Source organism: Pollicipes pollicipes, unplaced genomic scaffold (assembly GCF_011947565.3).
Source record: "Pollicipes pollicipes isolate AB1234 unplaced genomic scaffold, Ppol_2.1 Scaffold_4295;HRSCAF=5057_pilon_pilon_pilon, whole genome shotgun sequence".
Taxonomy (NCBI): Eukaryota; Metazoa; Arthropoda; class Thecostraca; order Pollicipedomorpha; family Pollicipedidae; genus Pollicipes; species Pollicipes pollicipes.
The window spans coordinates 16,007,223-16,024,636 of NW_023596461.1; the positions used below are offsets into that span (position 1 = coordinate 16,007,223).

At 51.1% G+C, this 17,414-nt stretch overlaps 1 protein-coding gene across 1 annotated transcript; it reads left to right on the top strand.

Moving 5' to 3' along the window:
- Positions 1–532: 532 nt before the first annotated feature.
- LOC119097214 (SET domain-containing protein SmydA-8) lies at positions 533–15,138 on the top strand. Its single transcript, XM_037220268.1, has 5 exons — positions 533–970; positions 1,073–1,813; positions 9,102–9,197; positions 10,463–10,518; positions 14,009–15,138. Exons 1-5 carry the CDS (start codon positions 640–642, stop codon positions 14,132–14,134), a joined length of 1,350 nt encoding a protein of 449 aa, XP_037076163.1. The 5' UTR covers positions 533–639; the 3' UTR covers positions 14,135–15,138.
- The last annotated feature ends 2,276 nt before the right edge of the window (positions 15,139–17,414 follow it).

A 17,414-nucleotide genomic window follows, 5' to 3' on the forward strand; every position in this document is an offset into this window, starting at 1 on the left:
AGCCGCGGGGCCCACACATACGGCTCAAAGCTGTGTGGTTAATCACGCAGACCACAATCGTTCTATCATTTGGACCTGCGGAGCGGCGAGGTCAGTGTCCGTTCAATAAGCACTACTTTGAACAGCAGCGACCAATACGCTAGTCGAGTGAGCATCGGGGTTCAAAGCAAAAGTAAATAATGTAACTATACAACTGCCGTGCCTTCTCTGCCTTAAACAGCCCGTAAGTATGAACGCCCGTATGTGCCATCTCACAAATGCTCAAGCACCTCAAGGATGACACATCAGCTTAGCCTATCGCCCCCCCCCCCCCCCGCGCGCCCTGACCCTTCCCTGCAGCCATGTATCGGCTTCCTCCCGCAACCGCGCCTCGGTTCCTGGCTGTCGCGTCAGTCCTCGGCCCCTAGCTGTCATGCCGGCGTCCTGTCCGGCTGCCGTCCCGGAATGCCGGGAGTCCGCCGCGCGCGGCACGCTGCCGTCTCGCCGCTGCCAAGAGCGGCCGCCCGGGCCCAGACCGCGGCCCGAGCGCGCACCGCACGGTTTGGGCGGCGTCGAGGGGAGCGTGGCGCACGGACGGGACTCGGGAAGTGGCGCACGGACGGGACTCCGAGCTCAGCGAGTGGCGCGCAGTGCTGAGCGATGAATGAAGGTCCCGGTGATACGTTGGCCGTGCTGGATGAGTACCTGCGGTCCACGCTCGGCAACAGCCCAAACGTGCGCATCGCGGTGGACGAGAGCGTGGGCCGCCACCTGGTGGCCACCCGTGACCTGGCCGCGGGCGAGGTGATCGCGCGCGAGACCCAGGCCGTGGCGGCGCCGCAGAGCCGCCTTCTGTGCGTGTGCTGCAGTCAGCGGTCGGCAGCCGCTGCCAGCTGCGCCTCCTGTGGCTGGCCGGTTTGTGACGCCTGCGCTGACCAGCCGCCGGAGGCGCGTTCGCTGCATGCCGAGTGCGCCGTGCTGGCGCCGCTGCGTGCCAGCAGCCCGTGGCGCAGCTGGCGCGCGCCCGGCGCCGTGCTGGGCGTGCTGCGCTGCCTGCTGCTGCGCCAGCGTCAGTCGCCGCTTTGGCCGGTAGTGGACTGCCTGCAGGACAACGTGGCCAGCCTGGGCCGCACGGCCTGGCTGGGCAGCTGTTTGCAGAACGTGGTGGAGCCGTTGCAGACCGTCTGCGCGCAGGACGTGGCCGTGCGCACGCTGGTCCACATCGCCGGCGTGCTCGACACCAACTGCTTCGCCGTCTCGGCAGAGGACGGGCTGAGCGGGCGCGCGCTCTACCCGCTCCTCTGCCTGATGGCGCACGACTGCAGCCCTAACACGAACCGCTTCTACGACGCCGGCGTGATGACGCTGGTGGCAACGCAGCCGGTGCCGGCGGGCGCACGCGTCACCACCTCCTACACCTCGCTGCTTTGGGGCGGTGAGGCACGCCGCGCCCACTTGGCTGCCACCAAGTTCTTCCTCTGCACCTGCCGCCGCTGCCAGGACCCGAGCGAGTTCGGCACGGACGTGACGGCACTGGCTTGCCGTGGTGGCGAGGGCGCGACCGGGGGCTCGTGCGGCGGCCGCCGTGTCTGCCGCCGCCACGGCGAGGACCTCTGCTGGCGATGCACCCGCTGCGAGAAGAGCATGACGGCCGCCGAGGTGCACACGCTGCACCAGGTGTTGGCGCTGACGCTGGGCAGGACGCTGGCGCTGCGGGACGCGGCCAAAGCCGAGGCCTGGCTGGAGGCGCACCAGGGCGTGCTCTCAGAGAATCACTACTTCCTGTTGGAGGTGCGGCTGGCGCTGGTTGACCTGTATGCCGCCGACAAGGAAGGTGAGGCGGCGGCGGCACGACGGGAAGACGGGCACGTGACAGGCTTTCGTTTTCGGTGCATCTGTTGTCGTGGTACGTCATGGTGTGCTGACCTGACACGGCCGGGAGTCATACCTTGGATGAGGATTTAACACGAACATCTGATGGGCTTATTGCTGACTAGCTGTCACTAATCCAGTGAAAAAAATAATTGACTTTTAGTGGTTTTTGCGTGAGAGTAAAGTTCTTCAACATTTGTGATAGCGATGTTCTACCGTCACAAGAGTTCTTGAAAACGACTATGCCTTTTCCGTGACACTTTATTCACATGTGTATATGGGCGCAGACGTTGTTGATATTTAATTCCGCGCACTCAGCACAATGCAATATTGCAGTCCGTTAGGCTTTTCTCAAAATACATTTACGCTTACCTAGAATCTGGGATGCCGAATCTATTAAGATGCACTAAAAGCTTCATGCAACGGCTCAATGCCATTTGCTGTATTTTTCTGCAGGAGTTGTGTTCAATTTCATCTGGCTGCCAGCACGTTCCCCGGCTGGAGCGCTGCCCGACTAAGACCACGTTGAGCAGGCGGCAATAGTCCTGAGGTGCTGTTTACGAGGCCAATATCGTGTCCAGTAAACGCCTGGTGGACAACCACATTGATTTATACAGCATGGTCGGTCTGCCGCATCGACCATCCACCCAGGGACGGGACTTTTATATCTGTGCAGGCGTCAGTGTTTGCAGGTCCCTATGACTACGAACCCTCACGCGACTGGGGGTGCACGATCATTAATTACCAGGCCGCAGCGTATTTTGGCCCGGCGGAAGGTACTTCTTGGAGAGCGATAGCGAATCCGGTCCTATTTATGTGGCCACTAAACTGTGGTTCCGCAGCTGTATGGTGCAGTGTGCAGGTCGTCAGAGGTGGCAGTATTTCTACATGTGTCTGGGTTAAAGGCATTTGGTCCGCCGCAAAGTGCCGAAGACCGTCACATGTTTTGTTTGCGTAGCGAGACTGTCCACTGGTTAGAGCCTGCGTGCTGCGGCTTCGTGCCAGCTGTGCGTGAAAACTTCTACATCCTGTGCGGGCCGCTGGCAGGGGCTCAGGCGTACGGAAATGAGGGGAAGTGCGCAACCCTGGTGTGTGACTTCCCATGCGGCCCGTACAGGGGTGCCGTTGGTCCCAGCCAGGATGAGCCGAGATCTACCAGAAACTTTGATACTTCGTGCTTTCCGGGCGGGTCCAGGGACCGCGCACGAGCGTCCCTGTGTAAGTTGTTTTGTCCAGCCTCTGGTGCGGCCAAGTGCCGCCGAGCGAGTGTTTCCGCCGGTCCAGCTGTGCCGGAGGTGGCGCGTTTGGCCCGTCCCGCGGGTGCGCTCTGTCGCCGCGCGCAGCCGGCGCCCGCCAGAAATAGAGCGGCCGCCGCCGACACGGCGGCGTACCCTGTCATGATCGGCGCAATAAGGTCCCATTGCCTGACATGTTAAACAGCACGGACCCATTCCGCGCTCCGGTAATTAAACGGTGTGGCGTTTAATAAGCGGGAGTCTGGCCGCCGGCTTGCCGCGACCTGGCTCCGAAGGCGGCGAGGCTCTCGAGCGGGACACTTTGTCACCAGCCACGCTCGCCGCCGACGCCAATGCGCGCGACACGTGCATGGCGTGGGCGGCACCGGCGCGCTGGCACGCATCGCCTGTGGGTGGCACCCGACAGGCTGAGTTGCGGACCTCTGGGCGGCTTCGAGTGGACTTCGGTGGCCAGAATGGGAATCTCATAATTCTACACGGGAGGAAGTGAGGGAGGGGGCCATTTGCGATTCCCCAAAGCATGCACGTTGGCGCGGCCCCTTGATAACCGCGAAGAATATTTAGTTTTTTTGTGCTAGATGTCGAGAGAATTCATGCATGCACTGGGACTATTTCCTTCTAACAAGATACCAGGCTCCACCCATCCCTGCTGTGATGTGGGGAAACAACACTTCGTGCTTGCAGTTGGCAAGCACGAAGTATTTTATATTCAAGTAATACCAGGCTCCACCCCTACCCGTCAGATGTGGCACGGGCCTCTTCTCGCGTTGAGAGTGTCTCACCGAAGCCCGCAACTCGAACAACTGCTCGTGCAGTGCCTGCGACGAGACTGACCGCAGCTGGCTGGGCAGCGACGACACGCCCCCGCTGTGTGCAGTTCGAGCCGTCCTTCGCTCTCGCGCACATGTCGCTTCGGTGCACCAGCGTCCTCCGCCGCCTGTGACCGCGCGTCTGGTAACCTGTCGGCTGCCGTGAACCCGAGCCGTCCGCTCCGCCCCTCTGCCTGGCCGACCCGCGGCAGCGACGGCGGCCCCGTCGAGAACGACGCTCCCGCCCGGGGCGCCCCCTCTGGGGCGGCGGCTCGTGGTCAGCTGGTAACAGGCGGCGCGCCCGCCGGCCCACGCCGGAGCCGTCGCCAGGCTTCCGCACCGACTCGTCTGGCAAATGCGGCCGGCACATAAGGCGGTTATGGCGGCGCGGCATTAGGACGATGTCTGCGGCTTGCCTGCCGGCGGTCGGCGAATGGCCTCGTTCGGCCGGAGCCGGCGCCGGCGGCCGCCGCTCGCGGCCGCCGTGGCCGGCCGAAGCCGCCGCCGCAGATGCTGTAATAAGGCTGCTTTGTGTTCAAACTGGCGGTCGAGCGGCCGCCGTGGAAGCGATTGCCTCCTGGAGGGACACGGCCGCGGGGGTGTGACCAGCCTGGCTGATGCGCCGCCGGGCAGCGGCGCGACGAAGCGGCGCCTCAGCAGGCTTATCGCCGTCGATGCAGCCGTGTCGGCTCTGTTGGTGAACGGATCACCACGCAGAGCCTAGTCATGTTATATATATATATATATATATATATATATATATATATGAAAAGACAATTAAGATGACCTCCTTACCAAGAACATATACGTGATATTCGCTACGTAAGTTGTATTTTTTTAGTTTTCGGTCATGAGCGCCGCTCACAGAGTCAAAAATTCAAATAAGTGTGCAACATTGCACATCATTTAATGGCATTAGATAATTATTTCAATAAGGAGGCAACCCTATGTGTGTCAGTGTCAAGGCTGAAAGCCTCTGCTGTCGAGAATCGCATAAGAGCTGTGCATCTCCGTTGAGAGCCAGTTAGAAATGTCGGCTTCAAGACGTTCGTGCAGCATGAACAGCGATGGAAGGCATCGGGTCGCAGCCCCAGGCTCACAGCGAAGAGGGCATTCGAACATGAAAGAAAATTAATGTATCCTTGGTAAACATTGTGAGAATGTATCCTTGTAAACATGTATGATTAACATAGGCACATATAAAAAACATGAGTAATTATTCGCATTGTAAACTCTGTGAGCCAAAACTTGCGACCAAAAATTGATCAAAAATTCAACTTAGTAAACGAATATGACGCATATTATCATTGCAAGGAGATAATCTTAATTTTTCTTCATACTTGCCATGCCTTACATTGCTCAAACGCAGTACTATCTTTGATATATAATCACTGCTGGTCAAAATTGGTTATGAAGATAACAGAAGTTTCCGCGTTGACTTTGCCGTGAAGGGTGTCTACTATTGTGAGAAAACATAAACATGCGTCGCATGGTTGCCAACACCACCCCAAAGCACACCAGGAGTCCCCACACAGCTGCACCACGTTTCGAACGTTCCAGTTTAAATATCTGTTGGTTTTTCTTGGCGGGGGCCTCCTCCGCCCCTGCTTGTGTTTTCCGACGCGCTGTTTACATAGGAGAGCAAAGAAACCAGCATTCCGTGCTGGCACGCGGATCATAACAGCTCGGATGTTCATCCATCATCATATGCAATCACATTGTATCCACGAACACTTCACCAAACTGAAAGTATGCCGCTGCCGTCAGCTAGGAGCCGGCCAACTGCTGCAGCCTGGCTGCTGGTCCTGCTGGAACGCGCGCATGTCAGCCGGGAGCTGGCCAACCGCTGCATTTTGGCTGCTGGTCCTGCTGTAACGCGCGCATGTCAGCCGGGAGCCGGCCAACTACTGCAGCTTGGCTGCTGGCCCTGCTGGAATGCGCGCATGTCAGCCGGGAGCTGGCCAACTGCTGCATTTTGGCTGTTGATCCTGCTGTAACGCGGGCATGTTAGCCGGGAGCCGGCCAACTGCTGCCGCTTGGCTGCTGGTCCTGCTGAAACGCGCCATGTCAGCCGGGAGCTGGCCAACTGCTGCAGCTTGGCTGCTGGTCCTGCTGAACGCGCGCATGTCGGCCGGGAGTTGGCCAACTGCCGCAGCTTGGCTGCTGATCCCGCTGGAACGCACCATGTCAGCCGGGAGCCGGCCAACTGCTGCATTTTGGCTGCTGATCCTGCTGTAACGCGCGCATGTCGGCCGGGGGCCGGCCAACTGCTGCAGCTTGGCTGCTGGTCCTGCTGGAACGCCCACCTGCTCCAGCAGCACAGTGTACGTACAGCGCAGGGGCCTTCCGTGGGGTCAGAGTACCGCAGTCTGAAGTGACCAGGATGATCCAATATCACACCACGTCCTTCCTCTTTCTTTCATATTCTTGGACGGTCTTTGCATCGAAAGACCTCTATTTAGCCACACAAAGAAGGAGATAGCTGTCTGCTTTGTCACTGCAAAGATCCCTGCAGGCTCGAGATTCCCTGCGACGTCTTGGCGTAATACCTAAATGTAGTGTCAGCTGACATGGAACCATGCTTTTTCAAACGATAACAAAGTAAATGCTCTATCTGGGAGCCGTAGATTAGATGTTGCTCGTTGCATGATTTGTGAGGATAACTCAACGTAAGCCTTCGACGTCTGATTGGAATATGGTATCATCCCGCGGAGTTGGCTGGAGCTGTTTGTTTTCGAAAAGACCGTGATTGCGTATCTATCTAGATCAGGCTCTAGATAGAAAGATCCCCTGCAAGTTCTAGCTCAAAAACATCAGTTTGGCTTGCACCATTTTGATCCTAGTGATTCTTGCTTAACATTTGCCTGATTACCCGTGCACTTCTAGCGACATGGTATGCAACATTTGGGCTTGGACGGAGCATTGGCGTTTGTTTGGTGATTAACTTTTACAGCAGATGTGACCTGGCTTCTGACACCGCAGATACGCTGACTGTTGTAGAACTGGGCATGTAATTGCATCTAGTCCAAAACATGGTGCAGGCAGCTTCGGATTTCAGTGTTCTCTGGACTCAATGCTGGTTGATAACGGATCATGCTTCTGTCACAATAGCAGGCCTAGTACAGCCCTGAAAGCAAGAAACCGATCCAAGCCGCCACCTGCATTATTGCGGTGCCACAAATGGATATCATCCAAAATTTACAGCACAGTCATTGTGGCAATTCATGCCAGCTTACGGTTGTCTTGGCCTAGAAAGTGAATGAAAACGAAAAAGAACTTAGCATGATCTTACCACTTTGCCAGACATAACTGAGCAAACAATTGCTGGGCTGTCCTGATGTGAACGTTTGGTGTTGCCGTCCTACCAGCGGAAACATATTAAGTTGCAGGCGCATCGTGGAATGTTCCGCGTTTGCTGCATTACCCAGTTTTCTACCAGGGTGGCAATTAGGGTCACTGCATGAACGGCTGATGAGTTTGCTTGTGTCAATCGGCACGCATTTGGAATGCTCAAAAGGCTCAATAAACCGGAGACTTGAGCGCCACGGATCAGTTTTCCTTTCAAATGTAGCATCGTTCTTAACTTCGTTGTCCTTAGCCATCATTATATTGTAATGATCAGAACAAGACGTGCTAACGTTGACTGACTGACGGCATGGTCTTTGGAATCTTGGCGTAATGCCTAAATGTAATGTCAGCTGACATGGAACCATGCGTTTGTCAAACAATAACAAAGTAAATGCTCTATCTGGGAGCCGTAGATTAGAAGTTGTTCGTTGTCTGATGTGTGAGGATAACTCAACGTAAGCCTTCGACGTCTGACTGGAATATGGTATCATCCCGCGGAATTGGCTGGCGCTGTTTGTTTTCGAAAAGACCGTGATTGTGTACCTTTAACTCGTGATTTCCCAGGAAAAAATGACGTCCATCCAAACTCGTTTCGCTCTCCACTTCGTGGGGAAGGGCGAAACCTCTACATCTAGCAGACGATACCGTTTCCTCCACGTGTGACTTGCAATGGTTCAACTCCAAGAACGTTACCTCAATTTAGGATCGTTGAAACGTTTTCTAAGCATGCGGTCAACTAGATTTTCTTAATGGGTTTTTGTCCAGTCTGAAATGAGCTTTAAAAGGCACAAATGGATTGTTTTTTTGGCGGGTCACCTTTTATTGAATATGCGCTAAGCAGGTCAATTTTGCATGCATTACCACGCCGAAGTCACGTGATTTGGTCACGTGATAAAGAGCATACCGACTGATAAATTACAGGCGCCCAGTGACAGGTGCTTTCAGGATCTTCAGGAAGCAAGAAACAAGTGAAATCCCCTTGATACGTGCTAGTGATCAAAGTCGACCTTTCGTGAGGCTGCTGCAAATAATATGGCTTGTTAGGTAGATGAAGACCCAACGCAACATGCAGCCATATTCCCAAATCTCAGTATGCACAAAATACAGCAGTTTCTTAACTCAAAGGCTGCATATTGGTGAGTCACGATTTTGATCAAGTTGGGACGCTCTCCCGATCATCCCACCCGGATTAAATATGCTCGCTTTAGCCTTACTAATGCGACCCGAACTATAATTGTTGAAGCATTGTCACATTACACATGGTTTTGAAAAGAAGCGCCCATTACAGATAAGGCAAGGTGAGAATCGCCCACGAATGCATTATGACGCCGTGAAGAAGGGGCTATCCTTGGACTTCACATCTGAGGCTCACATCACATCACATCACATCACATCTTGCACAGCGCGATAGGATGCTGTAGTCCAGCTTCTATGCCCCCGTGCAGAGTTGAGAGTGAGTTGCCGGTGCAAATGGACGCTGCTGCTTGTGGTTAAGACGGCCCGTGCACTTTTAGCGACATGGTATGTAACATTTGGGCTTAGACAGAGCAATGACCTTTGTTTGGTGATTGACTTTTACAGCAGATGTGACCTGGCTTCTGACACCGCAGATACTGCTGTCTATTGTAGACTGGGCATATAATTATATCTAGTCCAAAACATAGCGCAGGCAGATACTGCTTTCAGTATTCTCTGGACTCAATGCCGGTTGATAATAGGTCATGCTTCTGTCACAAGAGCGTGCCTAATACAGCCCTGAATGCAAGAAACCGACCCAATGGCAATCCAGTCCAAACTCAATCTCCAATTCTCCGGACTCTCGCCTGTACTCCGCCAGACGCCGCCGGGGGGAGCCAGAGGAAGAGGCGAGAGCTGAGCCAGAGCCTGCTGGAGGTGACCTCCAGGCTGGAGCCGGGGCCGACACGGCTCAGAGGTGAGCGGCGGCCAAACACTGCACCCGCCAGCCCAAGAGAACGGCCTCTGTCTCTCTCAGGGACACCCATACGTCACACGCACTGTCTGAGGCCGGTCCAGACACCGTAACAGCCCGTGTCCGAGCGTCGGTCTGCGAACATGTACTCGCACATTGTACAATCACTCCTGTCTCAGTCTGCGCTGTGCTTAACCTGGTCCTGTGAAGCCTCCTAGTCAGCAGGCCGTGATGTAGGATGACAACGTGTCATTCCAGTCCGAGATCTGGCGTATTACACTGTGCTCTGTTGGTCTTTGTTCAGCCTAACATGAGATTGCTGGCATTGTTTCAGTGAGTGTCGTATTGCAGCTTTGACAGAGCTGGGGTAGTTTCTACTGGAAGCACCCAATTTGGTGTAACTTTGGGGCCATCCGTGCAGTTGGAAAGAATGGAACCCAGTGGCACTTTCAACCAGTTATCGTACCGGCGTCGAAGAATGGCATCACTGCCCTGGGGCGCAAAATTTGCCCACGTGGTCGAGGATGGGGTGCAGATAGCGTCCCATTTCCGACGTAGTAAGCTTAAACTTGCTGCAACGGCCTTTGAGACAATTACGACCCTCTTTGGATAGCACTTTACTCGGAACTTTGGAGATGCATTCTTATTCGCTCGGATAAATGTGACTGAATTTAAGTTCTGATTTCATTAATGTGTTACATTTGGTGTGATGTGCAAACTGAACACCGTGCTGGGACTATTTCCGAGAATACGCAACGCAAAAATGAGATGCATAATCTAAATTAGAATGGATAAACTACAAGTTTCCTGGAAAATTTGTCGGATTTAATTTCATAGCTCTTCTCCAATCTCAGCTCAAGCGGTTAAATAAAGAAAATATATGCATGCCCGTGGGTCATCAGATATAAATGGATGGCAATGTTACGTGACACATTAGGGCTTTAAACGCCCCCCCCCCCCCCATATTTGCACTGGGAAAGATTTAGCTCTCTCAAGAGTCTACTGTTAAATGTGTCGCATGTATCACAGCCTTTTGAGTTTAGGACTATGGAAAATACGTCACGCACATATTATGGTCTAACCGTTACTTCTCTGCACGGCTTAAGGCCCGTCACGCTCCCGCTACCACGGTGTTTCTCTTCCGCGGCTATCCCCGAGCACGCGCTTGCGACGCCGTAGGCTCGTGTCATGCATCCACGTGTGCGTGATTAACAGGTGAACGGCAGGCGGCCGCTCGTCACTGGCACGCCCTCTGTCAACCGTTTCAGGCCGACTGCTCTGTCATCTGGCGGAGAGCGCGCTGATGTCAGACGGCGACCACCAGGTACCGCCACCGTCGCCCGGCCGGCCGGCTGATCGCGGCCAGCTGGGGGCGGTCCTGACGCGTGCCGCTGGGGTGTGGGTGGGGTGGGGCGGGGGTTGCTGTGGGGGAGGGAAGTGGTACCCGAAGGGGGGGGGGCTGGAACGGCAGCAAAGTTCTGCATAATTATAGGGAAATTGGTTGGAGTAGGAGTCGTGCCAGCCAGTTATAGAATTGGTGTGGATCGTCCGAAACGACGGGTGAGGTTAAGCAAGGTTGATTTTGCCTGCAGACAAAGCTCTGCAGCTTTTCGATCAGGAGGTCAGCGATTAAGTGTGGTGTCTGTGGACTGAGCACCGTACTTATGGATGACGCCTTAATAGCGCCAAGGAGTTGCAGGGAAAGCTGAAGATTCGCCTTCTTTGCTGATGCCTGCAGGTCGTGACGAACATGACATCGGTGTATGTTGTGCATGCAGTTTTACGAATGTTTTTGGTTGCAGGACATATTTTGCATTGCATTTCCTTAGCTTTCAATAGTGTGTATGTAGAACTTTGCTCAGCAAATTCTCGACACCTTGTGCATCATAAAATTGCGTAGACTTAGTACGCGCTCAGATAGGGGTCAATTTGACCCTGCAAAGGTTTTCAAGAATGGTTTCTAAACGACATGGCGTCGGCGCGCTAGATTTTGCATGGATATAGGCAATTGAATTACGAATCGTTTGGTGTTAAATTTGATGGTACCTCGTGAGCTCGCTCGCCTACGGTAGGTCGAAAGTAGACGATGGATTAAGCAAAGTCAATTTCCAGGGAAATGGTCAATCTGATGCAACAAAGGAGTGTTAGACGAAGTCATACACTGTTGTGCGTATGGGCACTAGCACTTCAGCAAGTATCTTAACAACAAAGGTTTATTCGGCAGTCACTGGAGCAGCGAGCGGCCCGACCGTTGCATGCGCGTGTCGCGGCGTGAGAGAGGGAGCGGATGTTTGCGGAGCTTATCTGTTGTCGTTGACGAAAGGCATATAAGACATTGTGAAATAATTCGCCAAGTCAAAGGCCTTTACGAGTTGGAACTATTTCTGACGGCGTGAAGAAATAATTAAAATGATAGAAAATGATTGTAGGTACAGCTGGCGGGTTTAACGTGACCAATTCCAAGTGAAGCCTGATACTGCATAGGGCACGGTGACATCTAGCGGATGGGGCGGCAGGCGCATTTTCAGTGGCGCCGCCTACAACTTTCATGACGCCACCTACGGTGATGGCGCCGTCTACGGGAGTGCCGCTGCCTGCAAGTGACGCCGTCTGCAACACGATTGAGTGAACATGTTCGATTGACCTAGGGTTAGGCATGAAGGTCAGACTAAGGTGAAAATCAACCTGCTTTATTACCCTAGAGCTTACTCCGTGAGATAGTTTCTGGTGTTCACTTCAAATGTATTGATAATAGAAACTGTATTATTCACCCTCCATGGACTTCTTAAAGCCCAGAATAGGTCACTGACTTGAAATGACCCAGGTCAACATTTTGTTTTTAGGAAACTTCTGCCAATCGTATTCTTTCTCGCTAATTCAAATGCAAAACTCAAAACAGTCTTGCATTACTTTGGTCACCATAACCATCGAAAGGTAAAACAAGGTCACTGGCCTTAAAAAAGCATGTGAACTTTTGCTGAGAACACATATTTAGGTTCTGTGGGCACTTAGGAGACCAGCCTGGAGTGCGACATTATTTGACCTTATTTGATCTGAAGGTCATGTCCTAGGAACCTTAAACTTTTACCCAGGTGAGCTCACGTACAGGCCAACACACCCTGCGAATCGGTGTTTTTAGCTCTTATAGTTCTTGAGATCTAGTCGGGGGGGGGGGGTCAAATTGATCCCCACCCGAGCGAAGGGTATCCAACCGGCCACCCGGGTGCGCCGTGTTAAAATCTCGCACAAACCAAACTGGCCTGTCGTTAAACGCTGTATGGAAATAATCGTGCGCAAAACTTGATACACGCAAACATTGTTATACGTAAATACTCGTACATAATCTTTTGCATCAACATCGTCATGCACAAACCTTAAAAATAGAAGTTTTTGTATGTTTGGAAGAAGTGTTTTTCTTTAAACACGTTACTTTGAAGGACTTTTTAAATTATGTGAACGACTTCTTGTCCAAATATTCCTTTCCTGTGTTCAGTACTTTGCGCCCGATAATTTCACAAAAAACATGAAATGGGGGAAAAAGACAAGATTTAAGTAGCATGCCGTGGACACAAGCCCCGGGCTAAACTAGCCTTGAAGCTTTCCCTGCTCCAAAAGGTGACCTGTGTAGCTCCACACCAAGCAAGCTCGTTTGGGGCTGGGAGAAGAAAGGCAGTGCGAACATCTGCATGCACACAACAATGGATTTATTATTACCTTTCCTTAAAACCTTACCTTAAACCTTAAAATGGAACCTTAAAAAATGGCAAATCCTTGAGTGCGAAGCGAGGAGAGATGAATGCAAAGAGTTGAGCAAAGAGCATAGAGTACAGCATCCAAAATACACGCGATATAACTTGCGTATGTGCAGAAGCGCGATGCGAAGAATTACGTAAAATGTTAAGTGCATTTGCGAGGAATATTATTCACATAGATAAGATACAAGAGCACGTGGATATACATGGGCTGCCATTTTGGCAACATGCCTTGATCGAAACAATAGCAGAAAATTGTTACTGCTATACTTTTGTTGCATTCTGTTTCTGCTATTGTTTCTATAAAGGCACCTTGCCGAAACATCGACCCATCTATGTCTCCATTCTCTTGGTTTTTTCTGAGGAATAAGGCTTTTACCACTGTCTTATCGATGTAAAGAATCACTTGTACAAAGTATCGCGACCAAAAAAGTTGCGAACAGCAGCTTTTATGTACATGCAGAAGTGCATGAGTGAGATTTTGTACAAACGACATTTTGTCATTCGAATATATGCGTGCAGACTCGTGTGCAAGTTTTGACGATGTGAAAATTTACGTGTAAAAAATTTCGTACAAAATAAATGTAACGAAGTTTTGTTCAGTCGCGTTTTCACACAATCATGAAGTTATCAAGATCCAAACGCGATGTGGCTCCGGGTCCAGAGAGATTTAGGAAAATGTGTCGAATTAATTATCTGGATTTTTAAAAGACAGTATTTAGCGCGAAATAGACTGCCTATTTCGGGAAAATGATCGCTATGCTGGCCTTTTAGATGGCGTTGTCGATAAGTGTTCTGCACAGGGCACCAGCAGCTTCGTGAACATGCATATTTGTGACCATTAATGGTTCTTTGAAAGTGTATTTCATGGTCTATTGTTTACTTCCACTGTCAAGGTCTTTGAAATGTGTTGCTATTTCTTAGCCGAAAATTGTTGTCAGTTGCCACCTTTCCTTGCCACCCGGTTTGTTTTGAGTCCGTGGATGAATCACGTGAACATTGGCTGCCCAATACCACACATTGTAACCAATCGTTTTGTAATGGTTGCCTTCTGTTTCACAGGGGTCGTACGAATCAATCAAGAAAATGGCTGAGGAAGCTGCAGAGATTCTTCAGTACGACGGAATACTACGCCCGATGGCCAACAGGGTGTCTCATATGGCCCGGGACAGAGCGAGCGCGGTGTAGTCCCGGATCAGAAAGAACATTTTTCATAAAAAAGACTTCCATTCGGTCAGCTGCCGGGGATCTCAGCCAGCCTGCAGCTTTTGTCGCTGGCTGCATGCACAAACCACGACTTTTCAAACCATGGTCAGTTTGTTGACCTAGGCAGCGACAGGTTGTCGTCGCTGTTCTCTGGCAGGTCTAGTGAAGACAGCAGCGCCACCTGGATACAGAAGCCGGCGATAGCAGCGTCACCTGGACGGAAGGGCCGGCGACCCCACTGTCGTCACCTGGGCGACAGCTGTGCTGTCAGTCGGCGAACCCCTTCTGGCGTTGGCACAGCGCTCTCAGTCACTGCACCCAATCGGGTCACGACCTCAGCCTGAGCCTGTCATAATCGAGCACATCGGACATGAAACCTTACAAAATATGCGTGGTTGCTGTGGAGTGTAAACAAACGCCCGCCAGAAATTAGTGGGCAGTACGCGTCACTTATTTGGGCGCACGCTAAGAAATGCAAGGCGTGCGGCCTTCGGGTAGGTTGACGTCGAGATAGCGCCTAAGAACTGCCGGCAACAAGCTTTTCAGTTTAAGAGTCTTCTCCCCTTTTCACGAGCTACCCTTCCTCTATGACGCCCTGGTGTATATGTATATATCCAGTTCACCCTCCACAAGTCCTTTTAATCTCCACAAGCCTGTCGCGTTCTCTGCGTCAGCGCGGCGGCGCAGGACGTGTGATGCACACGCGCCAGACACAGGGTCGCGAGTCCCCCGCCATGTACACGGACCGGTCTTGTCGCAGGGACCCAAGCTTTCTCACTGCCCGTTCGCTGTGCCTACTTGCCCCCGTCTCAGCCGCTATTGAAGCGCGGGGAGGGGTCCCGTGGCAGTCGGTCGCTGCTGTGAGTGCGAGTGATTTGCGGTGCTTTTCTCAGTGCCCGGTAGGGAACGGGGTGCTCGCTGCTGTGGCCAGTGTGTCTGATGCCAAGAGGAACTTTGGCATCTATTTGGAGCTGAAAATAAATTATGAATCGGGCAAGCTATCATAACGGGATGCAAGTACTAAGTTGTACTTTGGTCTTATGGGAGCCTCTACGACGACTATCACTTTATGTCGTTGCCTCTGGTTTGCCGATGCGCGTCCATGAAACCATGGCGCCTTACACACAGGAAATCACTGCTGTGGGCCTCGACAATGACGACTGGATACAATGCATGCTGTGAAAGCAGAGAAGGGGAGAGTAAACTCTGGTAACGTGCGAGTGATTAAAGGAAGTCCACATTTCCCTGTGGTCTTGAACTATGGTAGCCATTTATAAGATCATTCAGTGCGGTTCACAGCTCTGCCCCTCTAAGAACTTAAAACTCTCTAGTTCCTGAGCTAAGCGCCGCGAAAATGTGCAGAATATTTTGTGCAGACTGCGTCAAGGTCACCCAGGCATCATGACGCCACTGAAATGTTACTCAAACTGTCCTACCTCATCGGCCTTGCGGTATTAAAGGCCAACACAAATATTCATCAAGTTAGTCGTGTCTGGCATGCGTGGCGTGCGTGAGCATGCGTGATATTATAAACCAATGGACTTGGCTTTCAACTAATGTCATGCATTCAGTGCAGGTTTCAAACACGAACCCTCTTTTGCGCTGCAAAATACAGGAAATTGAACATTAGCACTAGGTTTTGCGGAGATGGGAATTGTCATCCAATGACTAAAGAATAGCGTAAAACCAAGCATGTGAATGCAACTTAACACTACGATCACGGATTAATATGTAGGAACACCATGAAAAAGGACTAAAACACTCGCATACAACGATATTCAGATTCTGAAAACACCGCATCATCAAGCGCAACACCTCTCGAGAAGTTGAAGCACTACAGCTGGGTCAGCCCGGCCGTTAGGGTGTCACTTTCGAACGGGCAGTTTGACAGTCCGTTAGGCGTCATCCAAACGTTCCGTGACGCAATCAAACGACGACTTAGGAAGTACATTTACTTGCTAGAGGGATTGTGCTGGCTAGAGAAGTCTTTTACGTTTTAAAAGTGTACACACACTTACAGGTGAGCTTATGTCATCATACATGGTGATTGCTTCGATATCATCGAAGGTGGAACACTCCCTTGAACTAGTTTCATGTCAAAGATGCTGAAAATCTTGTGTTAAAAATGCTTAAAATTGTGTGTCAAATTACCGTAAAATGTTCATTTTGAATACCGTATTAAATGTTTTCAAGCACAGAAAGTAGTACTTATTTAACCGTTGACACATGGCAGGGGCCCAGCAAGAGCCTTGGCGGGGGGGGGGGGAGGGCACAGGGCTAACAAAGGGCCCTGACAGTAAAAGGAGCCCCTCTTAAAGAAATCCCCGGATATGCCCCATTTGTCGTTGAGGACATCTTTTTCTCAGATATGATGTATGTATACATATATATATATATATATATATATATATATATATATATATATATATATATATATATATATATATATATATATATATATATATATATATATATATATATATATATAGTGTGTGTGTGTGTGTGTGTGTGTGTGTGTGTAACGCTTCTTTAACTAACTTTGTTGGTAGCTGCCGTCATGCGTTTCCCTTCCGAGAAAAGAAACTCCGATATTCTTCTGCCGCGGGCCTCCCATTCACGACCTGCCTTCTCCGTACACTAACCAACGCGGACTTCCCCTCGAAAACTCGCCGGACGCACACGTCACCTCGGACAGCTCTCCGAACCTCCGCGGAATGTCACGCGCTCGCCTATTGGGCAACACTTTCCCGTTTCGTCTGCCGACCCGTGACACCAGCTGTTCACAAAACCTGAGGCATAAGTGGTGCCCAACAAACTATATTGTCTACCGCACATCACGAACAGCTGACTTCGTTCTTCGTCGAGAATGCACCTCGCCTAACCGCTAAGCTCGGTCCTAACATATATATATATATATATATATATATATATATATATATATATATATATATATATATGCATATATATGCGTACATACACACAAACACACACACACACACACACACACATATATATATATATATATATATATATATATATATATATATATATATATATATATATATATACATATATATATATATATACCTCTCTCTCTCCCTCTCTCTCTCTCTCTCTCTCTCTCTCTCTCTCTCTCTCTCTCTCTCTCTCTCTCTCTCTCTCTCTCTCTCTCTCTCTCTCTATCTATCTATCTATCTATCTATCTATGTATATTGCACATTTTTCCTTTCTACAACTGGAATAAGGGCCAGACGCTACCGCG

Excerpts from the sequence above, each read along its gene's own strand:
- LOC119097214 (XM_037220268.1), top strand. The coding sequence starts at position 640 with ATGAATGAAGGTCCCGGTGATACGTTGGCCGTGCTGGATGAGTACCTG. Across the intron at positions 9,198-10,462 it reads GGGGCCGACACGGCTCAGAG|GCCGACTGCTCTGTCATCTG; the intron begins GTGAGCGGCGGC and ends CAACCGTTTCAG. Across the intron at positions 10,519-14,008 it reads TGTCAGACGGCGACCACCAG|GGGTCGTACGAATCAATCAA; the intron begins GTACCGCCACCG and ends TCTGTTTCACAG.